This window comes from Corapipo altera, unplaced genomic scaffold (assembly GCF_003945725.1).
Source record: "Corapipo altera isolate COAL_440 unplaced genomic scaffold, ASM394572v1 0, whole genome shotgun sequence".
In the NCBI taxonomy this organism is placed as follows: domain Eukaryota; kingdom Metazoa; phylum Chordata; class Aves; order Passeriformes; family Pipridae; genus Corapipo; species Corapipo altera.
The window spans coordinates 67,820,810-67,843,381 of record NW_020884872.1 but is presented as its reverse complement, the minus strand read 5'-3'; the positions used below and the strand labels follow the sequence as shown (position 1 = coordinate 67,843,381).

The 22,572-nt window shown below is 35.7% G+C and overlaps 1 protein-coding gene across 4 annotated transcripts in view; it reads left to right on the top strand.

Annotated features, from left to right (window-relative positions):
• Nucleotides 1-22,572, top strand: part of NBEA (neurobeachin) — a 474,839-nt gene that overhangs the window by 434,148 nt on the left and 18,119 nt on the right. For 3 of the 4 annotated variants that reach the window (XM_027650993.1, XM_027650984.1, XM_027650968.1), the window contains 5 exons: nt 13,077-13,166; nt 14,658-14,850; nt 17,911-17,982; nt 20,459-20,614; nt 21,547-21,717. In XM_027650993.1, coding sequence (XP_027506794.1) covers nt 13,077-13,166; nt 14,658-14,850; nt 17,911-17,982; nt 20,459-20,614; nt 21,547-21,717 — 682 coding nt within the window. The remainder of the gene's footprint in view (nt 1-13,076; nt 13,167-14,657; nt 14,851-17,910; nt 17,983-20,458; nt 20,615-21,546; nt 21,718-22,572) is intronic. The other variant, XM_027650977.1, reaches the window with a different exon arrangement.

Sequence of the window (22,572 nt, the reverse complement as noted above, 5' to 3'; positions counted from 1 at the left end):
AGAATCTGTGATGTTCTGAGTCCATGACCATTCCTGGATCATGCTGTTATATGTTTATGGGAATTAAGAATCTTTTCATAATCAAGAAAGGACACAATTCATGAAAGCAAAAAAAAATTATGGCATACAGGTGGGGGTTTTGTCCAAAATAGTGTATTAGTTTTGGGATTTGTTTATTACTTATTGTACTTGCAATTAAAAAGTTCAGCATTCAGATAGAGCTAAGCACTGCCACTCAATGCATATCACCAACTTTACACCGAGCATTCGAACCAAAGAACTGATGATAACTTATTTAGCTGATGAGACTTCAATCAACCTATTCATTCATTCATCAGAGGAATACTAGGGTGAGTTTTAAGTAACCCATAGCCCTGGAAAATATATTCTGATACTTCAACCCCCTTGAAGTATTATTTGGAATAAATTGTTTGGCCCATTCTCATCAACGTTAGAAATTTTGCATGCATTTTAAATCCCGGAGTCTTACCCAAACTGAGTTTAATGTTTTGGCTATATGAAAAAAACATTAACTGCAATTGCTCTCTTTTATTGCAGAAATTTATAAAAGAAATATATATCAGTCTTGTACATGAAAATTTCTTCTTTATTGCCTGGGTTTTTTCGGTTTTCTCCATATGGATGACAGGTAGCAATTATTGATTTTTAAAATTAGCAACAAGCATTTTCACATAGACTGAAAGTAATATTTTATGCGAAAGAGAGAGGTGGGGTGAAAATTGCTGCAGCTGATTGTAGCAGAAATAGCTGGAAGGGGCTTCTTTTTTCCTATTAGCACAGATTTCAGTTATATTATGGTGTCACTACCTCAGCATAAATTAACTATTATTCAAAACATTTCCCACACAGGAGTTTATTGGAACAGATATTACTAAGTCTAAGTATCTAGTCATTCACTTAGAAAGATGCAAAGCTGAGCTTTCTAAATGTTTTAAACATATTGATAATGTGTCTCTTTAATGTCACTTCGAAGCCTGTATACAGCATATCTATATTATTGTTTTCAATTTATGTCAAGAACAAAGTGAAGTTTTGAAGAATGTGTTCTGGGAAATACTCCTAACAAAATTATTTCTTTATAACCTAAACCCTGCAAATAACTGAGAACATTTATTTTAAATGTAGCAGTATAACCTTGTTCCAAAACTGAACTTCTAATATACACTGAAACCTGATGAATACTCTGTGTGACAGCTTTCGGTATGTATGTTTTACCTGCTTCTCTGTCAGTCCTTTTTCAGTTGTAAGTTTTGAAGGTTTGCCTATTCTCTGAAATAGATCTTGTGTCCTGCAGTGGATAAATTGAAAGCTGGCAGATGGTTGGATCCTCATCATAACTACAATTTGTAGTGAAGTATGTGTGCTTTCAAAATCTCAGTGCACCTTCTTGAAGTGGGAACAAGGCAAATGATTTGTGATAGAAAGATCAGACTGAGAGCAGAGAGATAAGCCAGCATTTACTTTCTGTTCAGATGAAAAACGAAAACCACTAGTGTTGTATTGCCACATTCTTTACCTAATTTTATTTCATTAACAAGGAAAGATTTTACTCAAGGTATTTGCTTTTTTTTTTTTTGTCAAAGCAGAAGTAGAACATAAAGTCACATTTTTAATTTTGTATGACTTTATATTTGTAAAAGTAGAACAAAATGCATATACTAGATACTATGGTTTACTGAGCCTGTCCTACTTTCCAAGCATTAAAAATGTCTTCAGTCATCGTGTTTTATTTCAATAATAAACCAGAGCAAAAAACATCATAGCTAAATTGCATGCTTTAGTGATTAAGTACCCTTTCCTCTTTTATTACTGCCAAGCTTTCAGAAGACCTGTTCTGCAGTTTGCCTCGCTGTTTACCTCATTTTCTTTTGTGTTTTCCTACAGGGGAAGTTCTTAATTGTAAAAATAAGTAGAAATAAATGTGATATGTATGTTCTGCACAATGGCTTTCTGAAACATGTGTAAGTTATTCTACTTGGCAGCAAAGGTTACTCATTATCTGAGCTATTAATAACATTTATTTTCAACAACAATTAGATTCTCTAGGCTAAATCCTATACCTTCATTTATTTATTTCTACATCAAAAGATGTCACTGTCCCAGTAGTTTAAAAGACTACCTGCTTATGATTATTTGAATCCTTGTCATCTACTGGCCAAATTGCCACAGGGTATGAAAAGTCACTAGTTAGAGCACCTTTCTCTCATGTTTTGGTTGAAATTCCTCATGAACATGGAGTGTTATTTTTTGTGCTGCTTTACCAAAAAGATCTCAGAGAGGACGAGCATCCTAGTGATAAGAGAACGGAGAAGACTGATTTAGGAACAGGATTTCAAGAGTTGGATGGAAAATAACAGTCAAAGTGAATGTGTAGCAAAGGCAGGAATATGGAAAGATCATGCCAGCTGAGATGGGGATGTTGCTATGTCTGATTCCAGATTAACTAGCAGTTGCAGGGTCAAATTTGTCAAAACAAAAGTTTAGACAAAATGGCAGACATTTTCAAAGTTCTATAGGCTATAATATGGCTGTAGACATAAGATAAATTGTAGAAGTCTCTTTAGATGGATCATCTCAAACTAGAATGAGCAAACACTGTGAAAATCAGTTGTTAGGAAGAATGTACAATGTAGGCAGATAGAAAAATTGTGATGTTTTCATCTGAATCTTTTATTCTGTTACGTTCTGTTATGATGATATGAACACAACTGCTTTTTCAGTAACTCCATTAATCTGTACCTCTTATGATTACATTAAGTTCTGTTGTAAGTAATTGCAGTTGTTTTGTTTTAATTCATGATTATCTTTATAAATTTTTAATTTCTGAAAATTAATGGTTAGGTTAATGCAGAAATTTTTTTAATTGATACATCATGAATGGAATTTTTTCCAGACAGCCAGCTCTTCCGTAGTCTTCATTGTTTAAGACCCGCCATCTGAGTGGTTGGCCCTTTGCTGACTTAATTAGGCTAAAGTCAATTGGTTTAAAATTTGTGGTCAAAGTTTCTGTGAAAACTCCTGCTGATATTACTGTTGCATTTTTAGGAATCAGATACGTGTGCCTAAAGGACTCTGTGCTCCTAAAAATGACATTTAAAAACATATGCAGTCTCTTAAACAAAACCAAAGACAAGGAGAGGTAATAAATAGTATTAAACCTGATAAGGTCCCCAACAAGTTCTCCCTTCTATCAGCACAGAGTAAAATTTTGCAATCAGTAAGAGGCAGTGCACAATTCAAATGACATCAGCATCCCTGAAAAGCATGGAAAGTAGCCCAATACTACTTCCTTGTCTTCACTCCCAGTTATTTCCCAAGCACTTAACAAGTGTAGGGTACTTGTAGTTTTTTCTTTTCTTCTGGTAGCAACATGGGAACCAGCAAAGCCAGTCTCTTTTTGCTCTCTGTGACCTTTCATGGCTAGAAGTCACAAGCCATTTAGTCACCCAACTTGAAAGTCAGGGGTCTTTCAGAAATATTCAATACCAAAGTTTCCTCCAAAATACCACTGTTTTTTTCACTTGGTGCATTGGCCTATTGAGAGCTGTGAGTGGAAGTCAGGCTGACTGCTTCTGCTTGCCAGACCAGGCTGTAGAATAAGGACAGAGGTGCTCAGTTTTACTGTTTTCTCCAAACTGGAGTTTGCTCTACGTCTCTTTCCCCAGGAGATCTTCGTGAACAGTAGAAGTTTCTTTCTTCTGCCTCAATGGAGAGGAAAATAACAAGAGATTTTTAACAAGTACCTTCTCTGTTTTGTAGCATTTTTACTCCTGCACAGCATCTGGAGCTTTATTATTGTAGGACTATAAATGTATAATGCCACTGTCTTCATTGCCACAGAATAACTAGCTTCTGCTTTCAGCTCAGCATTCTGGTTAGTATAAATGATGATGAATCTGTGCAGTGTGAGTTTGAAATCCTTTTAAAATTGTTTTTGAATAGTAAGAAAACCAAAAGTAGTATCAATTTTTGCCCAGAATAAAGCCCTGCTTGTGCTGTAGTGTTTAACAGGTCAGGGTGAGCAGCTTCTCCCTCTGATGAAGAGAAGTAGTAATAAGGGACGAGCGAGGGAAAATGGAATTGCATGGGAAGATGGGTACTTACACAATTCCTGTCTCTTGAGGGAGGGAGTATGAGAGGCTAGATGAACAACAATGAGAGGAAAAGGACAGAAAAGACATTTAGAGCTTTTGTTGAAAAGGAGAAGGAAGGGAAATGTTTGGAAAGGGTTAGAAATGCAGTCACTGGGAGCCTTATAGAAGTGAAGGAATTACCACAGGAACAAATGGGTCCTTGGTATTGTTGTTAATGCAGAGAGATTATGTTTGCAGCCTTCCCAAACCGTTATGGTATTTTCTAGTGTTGACCTTTGGGACTTATTTTTTAATTAGTGATTTCACTGAGATATTCTATAATATAATCTAGTTAAGTATTTCTAAACAAAACGAAACTTCCTTTATTTTATATACTTTTGACTTGTAAAATTCAGCAGGTTTCTAAATGCAGTTGATGGTATATTGAAAAATACTACTGGCAATTTTTAGCCTGGCACAACTGGAACTTCAGGCTCTCTGGCTGTCCCACACTACTTTTCACATGTGGAAACAATTGTAGCATCCCAGACAGAAGCAGTGTTTTTGGTTTTTTTTAAATGCCTGTAAATTTTACTGACTGCCAACTAAGGGATGCTAATGACAGTTTTCATACATATTTTGTTTTGTTTTTTGTTTTCCCTTTTGTAGACTTTGAGAACGTGTAGTGGTTCCAGTCAGAAGAGAATCTGCATTTAAAAATTAAGAAAATTTTTTATTTTTTACCAAGAAAATGTAACAAATTTATCTATGCTTTAGAAAAGCCTTGAAATAACTTTTCATTTTAGGGATAATGTACTTGGAATCCCAGCAGCCTTTTGAGAAAATAATATTTGTTTCATAAGTTTGCTCTGTTTAAAAAAAAAAATCCATCCCAAAGATCTAAAAACTCAAATTAAGATTTCATCATCCTGGCTTGTATTTCATATGCAAAAGAGAAAAATAAATTAGTTAAAGGGTGACATAAGGCAGAGGAAAGGAAACACTTGGCTTAAAAGCAAAAACTCTTGAGTGGGAATGACAAGAAGTACGAGATATGTATAACCTAAGACTGTAATGGTAATTTTTTTAAAAATAACGAAGACAGAAAGGTGCAGGCAAGAATAGCTTCAAGAGGAATTTTGGAAATAACAAGAACATGAACTTCTTGAAACTTGAAACTGGTGACAGAAACTCAAGAAGAAAGGAACAGTTTGGCCAGAACAGAAGATGATGTTCTGAGTAAGGTATTACTAAGGCCTTAGAGTGAAGAATTTCTCTTTAGCAACAGGATTTATACAACAGGAGTCACACTGGAGAAATGAAGCTGGTTTGGCTTGGTTTGCAAATACAAGATACATCTGCAATTCTGTATGCTGTTAGGCTTTGATTACCGTCATGTAAAGGAGTAGTACAAAAGGCTAGATGGGGAAATTGTATGTTACAGGTGTACATTTTAGCAATTTACATTGCAGAATCAAGATGTCAAAGAGAAGTTTGTTCCATAGACCTAACACCACATGGGAAGGATCATCTAGATAGGCCTCTCACCCAATAAATCACATAGAGCTTTTGTCCATGTAGCGTTTCAAATCTGACCATAAGGGTTGGTGTCTGAGTAATTAAGAGGATATGGAAGTCTTTCCTTATATAGATAGAGTTTAGGTGATGAGAAGTTATTTCAGCCAGTCACCTTAAATATTTATAATCCCAAAACAACAAAAATTCTTGTTTTAAAAGAAATGGGGGAATTACTTCAGAAAAGATGAAATCCTTGCTTCTGAGGGTGCTCATTATGCAACAATAGGGAAATGATTTAAGGACAATTACAAGTTATCTAAAACTAAAAAATCCTGATTGCCCAGATTTCAAAACCTTGATTAGTTATGTCATTAAGTTACATATTTGATGAATTATTGCATCATGCTATTACATCTCTCACAAAAGCAATTTAGCAGTAAAATATTTTCTGATGTTTGTACTCAGTAACTTAATGATCAAAGAAAGCAACGTTTTCTTCTATAAACTTAATGCAGATTTGGAAGTATGATGACAGAGCAATGATTTCATTTGGCATGACATCAGTGAACAAAAGAGTTTCAGTAAATGTTACCAATCTTTATGGTACAGGAATAATTACAAACATAAGAAATACAATAGTTCAACTGAAGAAATAATGGCATAAAACTGGAAAAATAAAATGTTCTTTATATGAAGGGTGACATCATTACTTTCTGAAGCTACCTGAGGAGAGGAAGTGGAAAGGGAGATGCTGAGCTCTTCTCTCTGGTATTCAGGGACACATGGAAATGGTTCAAAGCTGTGCCAGGGGAAGTTTATACTTAACATTAGGAAGCTTTTCTTTACTGAATGGGTGGTCAAACACTGCAAAAGTGTTTGAGAGGCATTTGGACAATACCCTCAACAACATGCTTTATCCTTTGGTCAGCCCTGAAGTGGTCCGACAACTGGACTAAGTGATTGTTGTAGGTCCATTCCAACTGAAATAGTCTAGTCTAGTCTAGGCTATACAAAAGAGAAAAAAATAATTTTTGAATGTCTTTTTAAACAAAATTATAAATAGATATATGACTTCAGTTCCAGGCTATGTTTAGAGTTTTGCAGAGTGTGGACTTTAAAGCAAAGGGATGCTCCTTGTCTGCCTTGTATGTAGGCAAACAGCAGGGAAGAAAAGGCAGTGAAATTGCCATGGTCTGAGTGCAAGACCCATTCCGGGGAATGGCTGCTAGAGATGAAAAGGAAGCATTTGTGCTCAGGCACATGGGAATCTTGCTTATGAGAGTATTCCTGAAAGAGTAAGGAACACTCTCAGCTAAACCTTCCCTGGCTGGAGGAAGTCTGTGGTATTTTTGCTTCACCTTCTCTGTTTCTGTTTGTGAGATATATTGAATTTATTTCCCATTTGCAGTCCATTAACCAAATGCTTGCTTAAGCTGGCAATACTTTTTATCATGAGTGGCATATTGGACTACCAGGGGCAAGGATGAGAGAGCTATAAGGGTGAAAGAGGGGAGAACAGGGTATCACAATTAGTAGCTTAATGAGGTAAATGTGAAAGTTAATAGGCAGCACTCCCTGAGACAAACAAGATCACTGATGTGACTCATGCTTTTAAAAAGAATGGGATATCTTACCTTTCACATTCTCATTCCTTTCATAGTACTCTTTCCTTTCAGAGGGGAATGAGGAGGAAGTGCAGGGTCGGACATTCTGGGAGGAAGCTGAAGGTCAGCTCTGAGCTGTTGGTGTTCTACTAGGGAGGCACTTAATTGCACGCTGGATCCAGTGAGATACGTTCTGTGAGGGGAAGGAGCTTAAGGATGCCCCTTTCTCCATTGATAAATTAATAAAGTAGTGACCTGTGGAGAAAATCCATTTCGGTACCCTTTTAGTGGATCTTGCAGTTCCTTGAGCATTCTGATTAAATAACCAACTGTATTGAAGCCTCCAGAATAGTTGAGTCATTGCTTTTGTTTAAACTACTGCACTTCTTTCCTCCAACCATATGGTAATAAAATGGAATTCGATATTCTTAATCTAACTTATCAAAAGTCCTGAAGATACCAATGCTGCTTAACATCTATAGAGGCAAAGAAAAAAGCAGTATCTCACACCACTGGTACAAAACAAAAACGTTTCAAGTTGTTTACATTACCCACTAAAGGGCTGTCAATCATATGTGCTATGAAGAAGACAGTGTTGGGGGCTGTTGAGTGTGCTGTTGAGTGTGCTTATGTGCGGGAGAACACATAAAGAATTCCTCTGTTTACTTGGATGAAAAAATTAAATAAATTTATAGGAAAGGCAGAGTTGGATGACTATTGCTGTGGTACATATTCTCAAATTCCTACAGATTTTCTCTCTTCGTTGGACTCAGTCCCTATGCACAAGGGAAAAGGGATTACAGAAAAACCTGAATGTGGTAACAAAGAATAAATACACACCAGGATTAGGGGAATTAGCAATAAAAATCCTGAATATGTAAAAAAAGCACAATAAAAACATAGAGAAACTCAGATAATAAATATTTTAGAAAGTCTACCTGACTGTGGTAGTAATTAGTGAAGATGAATAAAACAAGGGCACTTCACATAAGAATAAAATTAGTCTTACTATCTGCAGTGCAGTCTGTTTTTTAGGAATTTCTTTCTTCCCTTCATGACTCATAGTGAAAGTGCTCATGCTTTAGTGTTTCTTCATTATAATAATGATAATCACTGGGCATCTCACTTAGCAAAGGCAATTTTGCAAATTAAATGGACTGTTAGTATTTTCCTTGGTGATTTTACCTGCATTTTTTAAGAACAATTTTAGAGGAAAAGTGTGTTAAAAATAAACTGCTTCATAACTTACCCTTTTTGCAGAGGTATGTCAGATAGCAGACAAAACCTTCCTTTCTGTGATGTTTCAGATGAGTCAATTCTAGGATTTTCATTTAGATTAGGACTGTGCTTCTGAAATTGATGTACCAGCCATCCCTATTTGCCATGCTTTCATTCAAACAGCAGAGCAGTTTTGGAGTGTGTGAACTGGCTCCCAGGCCACAGAAGTCATGTGTGCCAGGGGTGCAGCTGACAGAGATCAGCCACTGTTGGGGTCTGCAGATCTCTCTGGCGCCAGCCTGGTGGCATGGTTTCAGTATGGCTTCCTCAAGAGAAACATGACTTCCTCTTCTGCATGGTATACAGTGATAGGACACGTGAATGGTTCAAAGCTGCATATGGGGAAGGATAAACTAGACATTAGAAAGCATTTCTTTACCAAGAGAATGATCAAACACTGAATCATGCTTCCTAGAGAGGTCGTTGATGCCCCAAGCCTACCAGTGTTTAAGATGCTTTTGGACAGTGCCCTTAAGAACATGCTTTAATTTTTGGTCAGCAGTCAGCAATTTGTCTGTATGATCATTGTAGGTCCCTTCCAACCTGAAAGAATGTCCTATTCTATGCTAAGACTAACTCTTTTGCTCTGCAGCTCTGCTCCTGTTGAGTTACACTTCTTGCTGGTGGAGATATTGCCTATGATCACTAAAAAATAATTCTTACACATAAAGAAATAGAGTGCTTGAAATATTTAATAGCATATTTGCATTTATTTCAACCAGAATTAAGAGATAAAACCCAAATACTTCAGTAGACTACATAATGAGCAAAGCAGATGTATCAAACTCTTCGTTCAATGGGAAAATGACACTAAGGCCTCATCTTCCAGGCTGCAGAGGAGCATCCAAGTGTCCTTGTGAATGTTCAGTCTGCCTTTAAGAATTAAAATTGGAATCCAATAATTTATTTTCTTTGAGCAATATACATTGAGAATATTGATCATTGTATCTAAGATTAGTATTATTCATAAGATTTGATTATTTGATATACTGATTTCTTGACCAAAATGTACGTAAATATGTAATATAAATCTCTTTATGTTGTTGTTAAATGTTATTGTTGTCTTAAGTACTATGAAGTTGTGGTTTCTTTGAGTGCACAAATTAGGGTGTGTGAGGTCAATTAATTTTAAACTTCGAATTACCAGCAAGTTTGAAGATTTTTTCTTTTCTCATTCTGAGCTATTATTATCAACTAATATGCTAAGAGCTATTTTATCTTTCTGAATACATGATCATATCCTAACAGATACTCCCTGAAGTATCTGGAGTACAAATCTCATTTTATGTGTATTAAAAACAGTAGGGAATCTCAAATCAGTTCACTAAATAGCTTTTCTGCAGCACCTTATTGAGAAAGAGAAAACTAATATAACTGCCATTTTGCTGTTTTGAAAGCGTTAAATTTGGCAGCCATTGAATTCCAAGCTCATATTATTTCTTCACAAAGGGCATTTGAAGGTAAAATGAGAAGAAACTTTATTTTATTAAAATTTGAAAGTGACTAGAATGTGTGTCTCAGGGACTGAAGTAGTCCTTTGCACACAATATTCAAGATCTGATGGGAGAAAAGGAATTGTTTAATAAGAATGAAATGTTTAATACCATTAAATAATCTAAAGTTTGATGATTTACAGCTCAAGAAAAACCGTGGTGTACACTTAGCAGTTTTCAGTTTAATTTCAGATACAGACAGAGTTCTCTTGTAAACAAATCAATGTATTACATTATTATTCACAGATCTGTTCTGTACCTGCTTTTCATTTTGTGTCAAGTTATCTGATAGGAGGCAGCATTAAGAATACCCTTGGGCCAGTCACTTTATCTCTGTGTGCTTATGTTTATCTTCTGTGTTAAGTTTTGACAAGGTTTTTCTGTCCTTTGTAAGTATTGTGAGCTCCAGAGAGGAATAGCAGTTGGAGCTGTGCACAGCAGTAGTGTTGTGCAGACTGCAGTCTCAGTGCAGTAGCTGAATGTTATGGGTATATTTTAAGAAACATTGTTCAGTTTCTTTAATGCTTCTAAGAGGTGTCAGTTTTACAAATGGTGTTTTAGAATGAAAAGGATAACATTAGTATCCATGGGGTGAAGGAGAGGTGGTTATCTTGTAAGTGCAAGCCAGCAAAAGTATTCAATATCCCCTGAATATCAAGGTCTTGATTCTGCATTGTTTCTGCTTGCAGAAGGACTTGACATTAACTTAAATGTTCTAAAATTATGGAAGCGTAGAGTATGTGAGTGCAGCACACCTTCAGCTGTAAAATAACACTTGCTTTTGACAGTTATATTTTAAGTGTCCATTCCTCATAATCTGAAAAAAACAGGAGAGCTTGTTATTGTAGTCTGCTTCTCTTTTTTCTCCTTATTACTACCATAAATCTACCTGAACTGAGAGGGAAAGCCAGAAAAGTTTATTTGCTGGAGAATTTACAGCCAAACAATCAGAATTTGCTAAGACTGGACAACATGAAAGTTAATGTGTAAATTAAAACTGGACTGCGTGGAAAAAAATTTAATAATTCATTTCAGTGCTTCTGTGAGAGAACATAAGTATCATTTGAGGGATTGCTATAAAGGGTGAGAGAGGGAAATCTGATTTTTTTTCAGTTTTGCTGCCAAATACAATTCACACTCTTATTTCAACACAGAATTCTTTCAAAAATTAAAATTAAATTAACCTTGATAATTATTTGGAAAAAAAAATAGAGAAATGGAGATTACTTTTCTGAAAATATAATTGTCAGCTATATGTGGAAGTATATATCACACAGTGCCTGATATTGTTAATATTAGTATTTTTGATTTTGAAAAAGAAATTCACAAAAAAGTGTAATTCCTTTCCCTTCTTCTCACCAGGCAAATCAGTTCTAGAGTACTGAATGTAATAGAAAATTCTACCATTATGTGACTTTTATACTCCTGTATAAAAAATGTCTGCATAAGTAAAGGCATCTACACAGTGTGTAAAGAGATACTATTATGGAAACGTACACACATATACACATATGCCCACACAAATGCTTTGGTTTTGTATAAAATTCGTCTATGCTTTTAAATTAATTCATCATTAAATGATGTTAATAAAACCTGAGATGCTCACCAGATCCTAAGAAACACTCTGTGCCTTGGAGGCTGCAAGTTCACTCTGAATTAGTCAACAAACAAGAAATCATCTGTACTGGGATAATTACAGCATCAAATGTGCTAGGGCTACAATCCATTGAAAGTCCTTCAGCCACTTGACTGGACTTTGCAATAAGTTTCTTTTTCAGCAAACGTTTGTTTGTGGTATTCCATTATATGCCTGTCAATCTAGGGCATTAAGAGTGGTGGACATCAGTGACCTGTTAGGAAATCTCTCTGTAACATCTGTTCTTAGGTCTATGCTGTGAAGCAGAGGGAAGCGCAGATTGGCATGTAGAAATGACAAAATATGTACATTAAAAGGATTCTTCTGTATCATGAAGTATTCACTGTACTTCTTACCAATTTATGTCTGAAAGAAATAACATAGTTTACCAAGATGGTAATGTGTTTGGTGGTTTATCATGTTACTTCTGTGTAGCCAATGAAAAATTCATGAAGCTCACAAGAAAAATATTAAGGGTCAGTAGTTCATGGTACAGTATATAGAGGTACACAGTGCACAGTGCATTTTAAAATCTGCCAGTTTAGTTTTTTATGAATGCTTTATTCTCAATTTTACAAGGTCAAATAAAATAGTACCTATCTGAAAGATAAGGAGTATTCTTTAACGTATTGATTCTACAATTAGCAATCTTTTACCACAGTTTTTAAGAATATATCTTAAATATATTTTTGTTTGAATGAACTATTTGAGTAGCAGAAGCATTTCAGTATGTGGGCTGTATTCTACCTATGGAACTAGTCAAGATTTATTCTGAAAGCAGAATTAAGTCTTAAAGAATGTGTTGAAATTGCTAAGTTTTCATTTCAAACCTGTGAAACCTGAAAGCCCATGAAAAATGCAATAAAATTAAGGATGAAATAAACATTCAGTGAATGTATGCAAATTGGAAAGACTTCTATGGTAGTCTTAATGTACCTGACAAGATTTGTATCTGGCATTTTTTTTGTTTTCATCTACTAAGGTTGTTGAAATAGTAAGTATTTTATTTTATTTTATACATAAATTTTCTTTCTCAGTTTTCTTTTCTTTTCCCCCATTTAAGATTCCAGAGGCTTATTTTATTAGAGATCCTCATACTTTCCTCCTTACAAAGGACTTTATTAAGGTATATATGTTGTTTTTAGTGCAAAAAAAAAAAGCTCTCTCAAGACCTGAACTGCATGTCCTCACAGGTTAACATTTTCACATATAATGCCATTTACTGGAAATGAGAATGGTTAGTTGGTTAACTGAAGCATGCTGAAAGGAGAAGCAAAGCTTGTCTACAAAATACTAACACTTGGGTGAGTCTGCAGCCTGGGAGGAGAGCACCGGGTGAATTTTCTGGACTTTTTTCATGGCTGACTTGGGATATGCCTGCATTGTCACACAGTGTGTTGACCTCTCTCCTTGATGCATATTGCTCATGACAGTCCCTCTCCCTTGCCCGCAGGCCATGGAGGCGCAGATACAGAACTTTGGACAGACGCCATCGCAGTTGCTCATTGAGCCCCATCCACCTCGGAGCTCTGCCATGCACCTGGTGAGACATGACTGCTGGCTGGGAATGCATTCCCTTTGAACCATAGGATCCCTTGTAGGTCATAAAGTACTCATTAAAGCAACACTTTTAATGCCATCCATTGCCCATGCAGCCATACTTACTTCTAGTAGCAACAGCTCAGAGTGCTCTAGCAGAGCAAGGTGGAGGTGTGACTAGCTTCAGCTTCCTATAGTCCTGGCTTTTCCTTTCTAATATTGTATGAGAAGGCCCTATCTTACAGCATATACACTTGATAAATACATATTTGGATTCTTGTTTCTGCAAGTGGTAGGAATGACCACAGGCTTTCCTTAGAGTGAGCATGTTGTTTTGTTTTAAAGGATGCATTGTTAAGGGTTGATTTATGAACAATGTATGCTTGAAAAAAATGAAGTATTGGAGTTCAAATAAATCATGCTGGAGTCCTCCCACTCATTCCCCCAGGAGAATGCAATCTATATTCTGAATTTAAATTTGAACTCCAAAATTCATTCCCATCACATTCTTCTCTGTGCTTCTTGCAAAGAATTGTATGAAATAGCCAGACTGAACAAGACAGATCCCTGTGCCCCTCAGTGCCTTTGATAAAATGCTTAGAGCTAGATATTTCTTTTGAGCTTTGTAAATCAACACTAATACATGCAGTAGTTTCAATCATTTTATCTATCTACAAAAAAATTGCTCTATCTAATTGTACACTATGAAAGTAGGAATTGATCTGGAAGTGTTGTGTTATTTTAAGTAATGTGTAGAAGTCAAACATACATAATATTTATTTTATATTCTTAAGATATGGATAATATATTTTTAATAATAATGCAAAGTGATAAGCAGCAAAGAATGTTTTGTTATAACAGTGATTGAAAAAAAAATCATAAAAACCCGTACTCAATAACTATCATTGTCCATGTACAAACAATTGTGTCATTTGTACAATAGTGAAAAAGGCTTACATTATTATAACCTTATTAGGTTACAGACTCCCTAATAAGCATATGCTTTACATGGAATTAAACTGTCTATGTTTGGAAGTGCTGTATTTCATATAAGGAATTCATTAAGAAAAATTAAATATCTGTGAGTTTTTGAGTCCCTCTTAAAATTTCTTTTTTTAACTCTTGTTGTTTAGAGAATTAATATTTATTATGTATTAATTGATTAACTCATTACCACATATCTCTCTTTTATGAATATTAACTGCTGAATAATTTTACATTTTACTGTATACTAATTAATGCTAGTGGTCATTTTGTGCCTTGTAATGATAACCCTTACCATACCTATTCTCTACTTATCCTCGTGTAATGTTCCAACGATAGCTTCTGATCTTGCTCTCCTCCATCAGTAGAGTAGATGTGCAGGTAGTGTTGTTTTCCCTGTATGTGCACATACTTGCCTGCTCTTTTTTAACCTCATTTTCCCTCAGACCTCCTCACTAATTGTGTTATCCCTTCTGTTTTCTTCTGCTCTCTTCTCCTTTCTACTCAACAGTGTTTCCTTCCACAGAGCCCCCTCATGTTTAAAGATCAGATGCAGCAGGATGTCATAATGGTGCTGAAGTTCCCCTCAAATTCCCCTGTCACACACGTGGCAGCCAACACACTGCCCCACCTGACCATTCCTGCCGTGGTGACCGTCACTTGCAGCAGGCTGTTTGCAGTCAATCGGTGGCACAACACAGTAGGTAGGTCCTCACGGGCACCTTTCATTCAAATTTGAAGACACCTTAATAATTCAGCTTTAATTTTGAGTTCAATTTAGCTCGCTCACCGGCCTGTGCACAAAAATTTACTGTTTCTTCTGGTTTGTGTCAAATAATCAAAGCTTCTGTTTTCTCTGGTGTCATTCCTAGAAACACTCTCTGTAACAGCAGCACATCACCATGGCAGCCAATCGATTTGTGATTACTTCAGGATCAGTCTTTGATACAATGCTTTTCAGGAGAGTGCTGCTGTTCTTGACACAGGCAATATTAATATGTCCCAGGTTTCAGGGAGCGTACATCCCTATCTGATGCTTGAGAGAGATTTCATGTCTGTTCAGGAGCTTGTAATATACCATCCCCTGGGTCACTGTTAGATTTTCTGGGACCCTAAGCAAGCCAAAGCAGCCAGACACTGAACTATTCTTAAGAGAAGTTTCCTCATTCCCTCCCCAAAGGTCATTGAAAAATTCCCTTCCAGCCCCTCTGCTAACCTCTCTATATTGCCACTAGTACTGTCCATGTCACCTGGACATGTAGGTGCTGAGATTGTCCCAGGCATTGCTAAGTAGGTGGTTGGGCCATGAGGTACGGTCACAAGACTTAAAAATAGGTTTCATTTTGTAAGGTAGCCTCCTGCTGTGATAGCCCTTATGCTGCAATATCTGGAAACTTTTGAGTTTCTTCCCACCTAAGAAAAAGAAGATGGTACCTGGTATTTGAGAGTGTAACTCAGTATCTGGCTCAGGAGCTTTGTAGAGACCAAGCAAAAACGGAAAATTCCTCCACTCTGTAGGCACAGGAGAAGACCCTGGACAGAAATAGGTCATACTGGTGAGAGATTTGTGATATTTAAGTTAGATGTCTACCTCCAGTATAGGGATCCTAGATTTCACTGACTTACCTGTAAACCTCTCCTAGGTGAATAATTCAAATCAGGTATCCCATCTCTTGTGCATAAATCTGGACAAAGACTTTGTCCTATTAGAGGAATGAAATAATTAGAGGAATGAAAAGGAGTTCCATTGTAAGCATACTGTAGAGGAACTATCAGAGCAAGTGAAATCAGTATCACCCTGAATTCTTGAATAGCAATAAAAAGTTTAATATCACTCTTATTCCAAACATCTGAATAATGTTGGCATGAATATTAAATTTTACATGTGTTCAGAAAGTACCTGTTCTCTGTTTACAAACTCTTCATGGTGGTTTAGAGAATACAACAGGAACAGAACAGAATATCTGATTACCTTTCACAAATCCATACATTTATGATACTCATCAGGTGTAACTGTGTTACATGTAAAAAATGGTTTTACCATTTCTTTAAAACAAAAGGGAAAAATTTAGAGGGGAAAAAACCAAATAAAACATTTTTAAAAAAATACTTTATTACTGTATCCTCAATGGAAGACCCAAATGTCAGGAATGATTCCAAGGTGCAGAAATTGTGCCATGTTATTTTAATGCTCTTTTGACTAGCATTAAATGGCTAACTCCTAATTATTTGCCCTCAATTTTTCAGGGATACTGCCTCTGAAAAGTCCAAGTACTCTATACACCATTCATGTCTCCTCTCTTTGAGGAAGCTTATTTAGTACTGGAGTAACCCTTTCTCATCCAAACTGTCAAGTGAGGGGAAGCCAAAATTCCTACCCATACCTTACTGTGAAGGAGTCAAGGTCATTAATATTGCAGTATGCTGGAGTACAAGGGTTTCCTTAACAACTTGCATTTGAAGTCATTTAGTTTAGCTGAAGTCGTGTTGATCTTTAGGGTACATGTGATTGTAAGATTTTAGTTTTTCATCCATACTTTTGTAAAACATAAGTCATGTTGCAAACATGAAGAATTCATGGCATGAACCAACCATAAATTAAATTTCACACCAGTTGTAAACCTTTGGTTTAAATTGCAAAGAAAATAATAGTATATGTTATAACAGGAAGAGACAGGAAAATGACACTATTTAGAGAATCAAAACTCATTGTAATGATTTTTCTTTACTTTTACATCATGCCTGGCAATGTCTTTTATTTTGCAAGAGGCTAATCCTGGACAGGGTATCAATTCCCTACTATTACCATAATATTACTTTAATAACTCACAGCTCCAGTGTAAATGATAGGTTTATTACAGAAATGTATACACAGACTACTCATTGTAGAATGTATGTAGAGCTTTGGAGTTTATAAACAGCAGGAGGCATTTACATAGTCATCTCATAATAGAAGTGAATTAATTTAATACCAGTAGAGATCTGTCCCAAACTGTTTTGATTTTGAAAGAAGAGACGGAAAGTAGGGAAGGAGAAGATCTCAGAGCAGTGTTTCAGAAGATGGCAGAGCTAGCTATAGACCAGGTTTTCTTTTACCTCTTCCAGTTGTCTATTGCAGTAGTAGAAAATGGAGTTTATTCTTCAGAAATCTGTATCTCCTGTTATGGAGGATATTCTTGTGCAACATGGCAGTTCATAACAAAAATTGTTCTTTCAGTAATGACAATTTCACTTATATTCTAGGAAAGGTGCTCAGAAGAGCTAAAGGAATGCTGTCTGTGCATGAGAGCAGATAACACTAAATATGCAGACACTGATGCACGTTTGAACATCTGAAAGACTATTCAGAATTGAACTTACAGGAATAATTGTGGCAAATTTACTGTAGCCTGCAGTATTACAGCTAAAAATTCTACATAAATCCATTAAAAGGTCCAAAAATAATTCTCTGTTATATTATATTATATTATATATATATTGTATTATAAATATAACTTATTTAAAATAAGTTATTTAATGAATGTTTGTGGCTGCAGAAATTGTGATGAAGTTAGCACTCCTACATTTATAGTTACTAGTACATAACCAAAGAATTAACAAATGTATATTTGTGTAGCACAGAGGAAGGAATCTCAAAAGATTAATAGAAAAAATAGTAAGAAGTTTCTTTTTTAAAATAGATAATAATCCAATAGTGAATCTTTAAACCTAGAAAAATCATATAAAAAGGTTTATGTATGCTTTATTCTTCCTTTCATGGGTAGGCCTTCGGGGAGCCCCAGGATATTCTTTGGATCAAGCCCATCATCTTCCGATTGAAATGGATCCATTGATTGGTATGTCAAGATGAAAATGTAGTGATATATTTGAAATTATGATTTTCAAGAATTATTGATTAAGCTATATTTGTATATTATGCTTCATTTAACGCAGAAAATAGGAAAATATTTATTCTTGTCAGTCCTGGAGAACTAAAAGCATTAGCTTTTATTAGCTTTTATTGATGCTGAATGAATTACATGAGTGCTATTTGTTATTAACATCACCAGCAATTGGTATTTAAGAAACAATCAATTAAGTCAGTTACATTGTCAGCCTATATCTATAATGCTGTTGTCTTATCAGGTCACATTAGTAAAATAAAATGTGAAGGTCTGGTGGAGTTCACATATTTTCTTTTCTTACAGCCAAAATTGTGTTTATCAGCGAAGATGTAGATCTATTTATTTTCATTCAATTTATGATTTGGATTGTTTTTGCTGGCATTGCTAATTTAATAATGAAAAGACTGGATTTTAAATTGATGCATGATAGAATTTTTAAAATCCAGAATTTTTGAGGAAACCAATTATTTTGAGGAATAGCATCTGTTAAAACTCTTTGATTGTAGGACTCCTTAGTGGTCACAATTTCTCATTAAATGCAACTATTCAATTTGTGGTTATTTTGTTTCAGTAATTTGAAACAGAAATTGGGCATAGGGAAGGTTCTTAGAGGCAGTTTTGTAGCATTGGTAAGGAAAAAATGCATTTTTAAACATCTCCGAAGGAAAAGCTCCTTTTTTGCCTGTGTCAATATTCACAGTTGAAAGATTTATATAGAAGTACCTCAGGAGAGTTAGCTTTCTCATTCTGTGTGCTTCATTTCATCATAAAATGCAATGGTTTTCTCTTCAGTTTTTTTCTCTCGAAAACTAGGGCACAGCTTTTGCGCCCACCTGTTCTGGAAATTTGAGTAATTTGTTATTCATTATTGCTGGACATAGAGGGTCTGCTAATTTAAATCATTTTCTTAGAATGTATGTAAACACAATATCAACTTTCGCAAGCAATTTTAAAATATGATTTTTTTGTTGAGTTTCTTATTCATTTGTGAGGAATTAAAGTAGAATAATAAAAAATAGGGGGAAAAATTCAGATTATTGTCTACTTTGTGTTCCTATGTTAGGAGAAATGTGCTTCTCAGAGTGACTTTTATCTCACCTGACTTCAGTTGACTGAAGTCAGTTGTCAAGATTCCCTCCATAGCCACTGCAGAAAGACAAACTGTCCTCTAGAGCTGTCTAACACTTAGACAGCTGTTACAGGGTGAGAGGACTTAACATGTGAAATGATGTCTTCATCTCCAGTGAGAGTGGAGGGAGTGTAGGTAATTTTCTTAGATTATATACTGAACTTTTAGAAAGTTGATATTAAGTGAGATGGAACACACCTTTATTGTATTGCCATATCTTGTCTGGTATGTCACAGGGAGTAAAGAGCACATTAGCTGGGGACTCCCAGTCCTCCTTAACAGCTCCATTTGGCAGTCAGGGTGGTGGTACTCTGCATAAACCATTCCTTTTCCCTTTGTCTGGGAGAATTTCCAGGTGTCATTGCCTCTTTTGAGATTATTGCCCAAGGCCTGGCTCCCTGCTTCAGGAGTAGGTGATAAGACCTACTTTTCCTATATCAGAAAAACACATTTGGTTTGAAAGATTCATAGAATCATAGAATATACTGAGTTGGAAGGGACTCACCAGGACCGTCGAGTCCAACTCCTGGCCCTGCGCAGGACGCCCCAAGTATCACACCATGTGCCTGTGAATATTGTCCCAACACTTCTTGAATTCTGTCAGGCTTCGTGCTGTGATCATTTCCCTGGGGAGCCTGTTCCAGTGCCCAACCACCCTCTGGGTGAAAAAGCTTTTCTTGATATCTAACCTAAACCTCCCCTGACTCAAGTCCTCAAGACTCATGCCTTTTCCTCAAGTCCTGTCACTGGTCATGAGAGTGAAGAGATCAGACTACAATGAGGTTTCCCCTCATTCATTGGTTGAATCCTTATGTCTTTGATCTGATTAAGCATCTGGAGGTATGGGAGATGCCAAGGTCACACAATACAAGCTGAGTTATTTTATGTAGAAGAGATACCAACCAGCAAGAATTGACTTTCTGCAGTATTGTTAGTGCTGACTTAGTATTTTAAATGGACTTCCACCACTTTCTCCTAGTTCAGATTGGTTTGGGGGAGTACTTCAGCAGAGCACCTAAATTATTACCACCTATTATGCAGCACTTCAGGTAGTTTGTAAGAAATTGTCATCTCCTGTAAAATCTTTTCTCTTATTCAAAGCGAAACTAGAAATCTCACAATAATTTTGTGTTTCTGACACCCATATAGACAACTTTAAATGTTCATATTCAAAATGCTTACTCAACAACAAATTCACAGTTCATTGAAAGTTAAATGTATTCATTTTCTCCTGTAAGTGCATGACAGGAAGGTGTTGAAATGGCTTACTTGTAAAATGTGTTTTGCATTTTGTTACAGCCAATAACTCTGGTGTGAACAAACGGCAGATCACAGACCTTGTGGATCAGAGCATCCAGATCAATGCGCATTGCTTCGTGGTCACAGCAGATAACCGCTACATTCTTATCTGTGGTTTCTGGGACAAGAGCTTTCGAGTGTATTCTACAGAAACAGGTGACCCTAAATACAGCTCTCTGTTTCTTTGTAGGTCACCAAATGGACAGAGGCTATTATCTTAATAGTACCATATCTAATGCCTGTGCTTACTTCTCAATAAATGATAAAGGGTGGTTTATAAAATACTTCATTATTGTTTGAACATAATAGCTTTAAGATAGTTTTCTAATGGAAGATGAAGGATGTAAAAGGAAATTGAAAGGCATACAGTTTTATTAGTGGTAACTTTTGAAAACCATAGTTATTTTCAGGAAATTGATCATATCAAAAGTATCAACCAAAAATTTTGTTACAAAATTTTTATGGCTGTATTGTTTCTAGCTCTATTTATTTCATATAGTAGGGAATTAGGTTGCATAGCCTGCTACAGGAACAGGAATTTTGTTTCTTTTTCTGATTACTTAGCCTAATATCATTCAGTATATTGCTAAAAATATATTGCTAAAAACTAATTGCAATAATAGAAAGAAGGAGGTGATAATAACAGTAAACCTTAGTTTAACATTAACATAGAACAAATAGACAGTTTTAATATAACAATGTAGCACAATTCTGGAAAAGTTCATGTGCTGTCTTATGCATATCACTCATGAAATTCATAAATAGTGTTCTAATGCCAGTGCTTAAATACTGATGGAGCCATAACTCCACTTAATATTCTGTGACTGCAGCACTGACTTGATTTTCAGAGATAAGGGTTAGACTATCGATTGACACAGAGCACAACCTTCAACAGGAACGAAAAAAAGAGGAAAAAAAGGTTTTATTTTTTTGATTTTTTAATCCTGTCATAGCATGTAGTGAACTCTAATTAAGGGACATGAGACAGAAGTTTCATTTGCAATGAATATTAAGTATATAGGTAATAACTTCTAAATGTTGGAAGTACCTTAAAAAAGTGAATTTGTATGATTTTGCACTCCCACCAGGAAAATTAACTCAGATTGTGTTTGGCCACTGGGATGTCGTGACTTGCCTTGCCAGATCGGAGTCCTACATTGGGGGTGATTGCTACATTGTGTCTGGGTCTCGTGATGCTACATTGTTGCTTTGGTATTGGAGTGGCCGACATCACATTATAGGCGACAATCCAAATAGCAGTAAGTATCCTTTAAAAAAACACCTTCCTGAGAGGTCTTCTGTCACACCTATCCATTTTAACATTCCTTCTGTCAGCTTCAGAAGTGATTATCAAATATATCGATTACTTCACTTATAGATTGAAAGTTGGTATAAGAAAAGCACCACATGCTAAGAAATTTGTTGATTACTAGCCAAAAAAATGTTTAAACACTCTGTGTGTGGTAACAGATAATAGGATGGGAGTGTAGTTCTTAAATTTGTATCACTTATAGCATCATGTCATCATAAACTAGAACAAGATGGTTATGACCTTTAAGTGACAGGATGTATATCACTATATTTTGACTTTCTATCCCCTAGAAATAATTTTTGGCATTTTACCTTACTCCCTTTGTGCTACAGCATGCTGTATCAGCTGCTTGCCTTTTCAAAAAAGGAATGTTTCACATGCCATGGAATTAAATGAAACTCTCTCGGGAAAGGTCTTTCTACAGCAAGCAAACCTTTGGAGAATCAATATGACTGAATAAAAATAGAAAAAGATAAAATGTCAGGAAGAGTTTACATTTCATTTGCATGGAATTATCAGTGCTTGGCAGAGTGAAGGGGACATGATAATAGTAATTAGTATTAATTTATATAAAAGGGCACTTAAAGCACTCTAATTTAAAGGTCCCTTCACCCAAGTCAGAGATATGACCAGAGCTAAAGACAAGAGGAACTTTTATCCATATACTAGAGCTGTTCTGTACAACACTAAGTCCATTTCATCTAAAGCAGTTTCTGAATTCTGATGATTATTTTCAACACAAGGATTATATCCTTGGAAAAAAATGTAAGAATCCATCACTATCAGTTTTGATCACTGATTC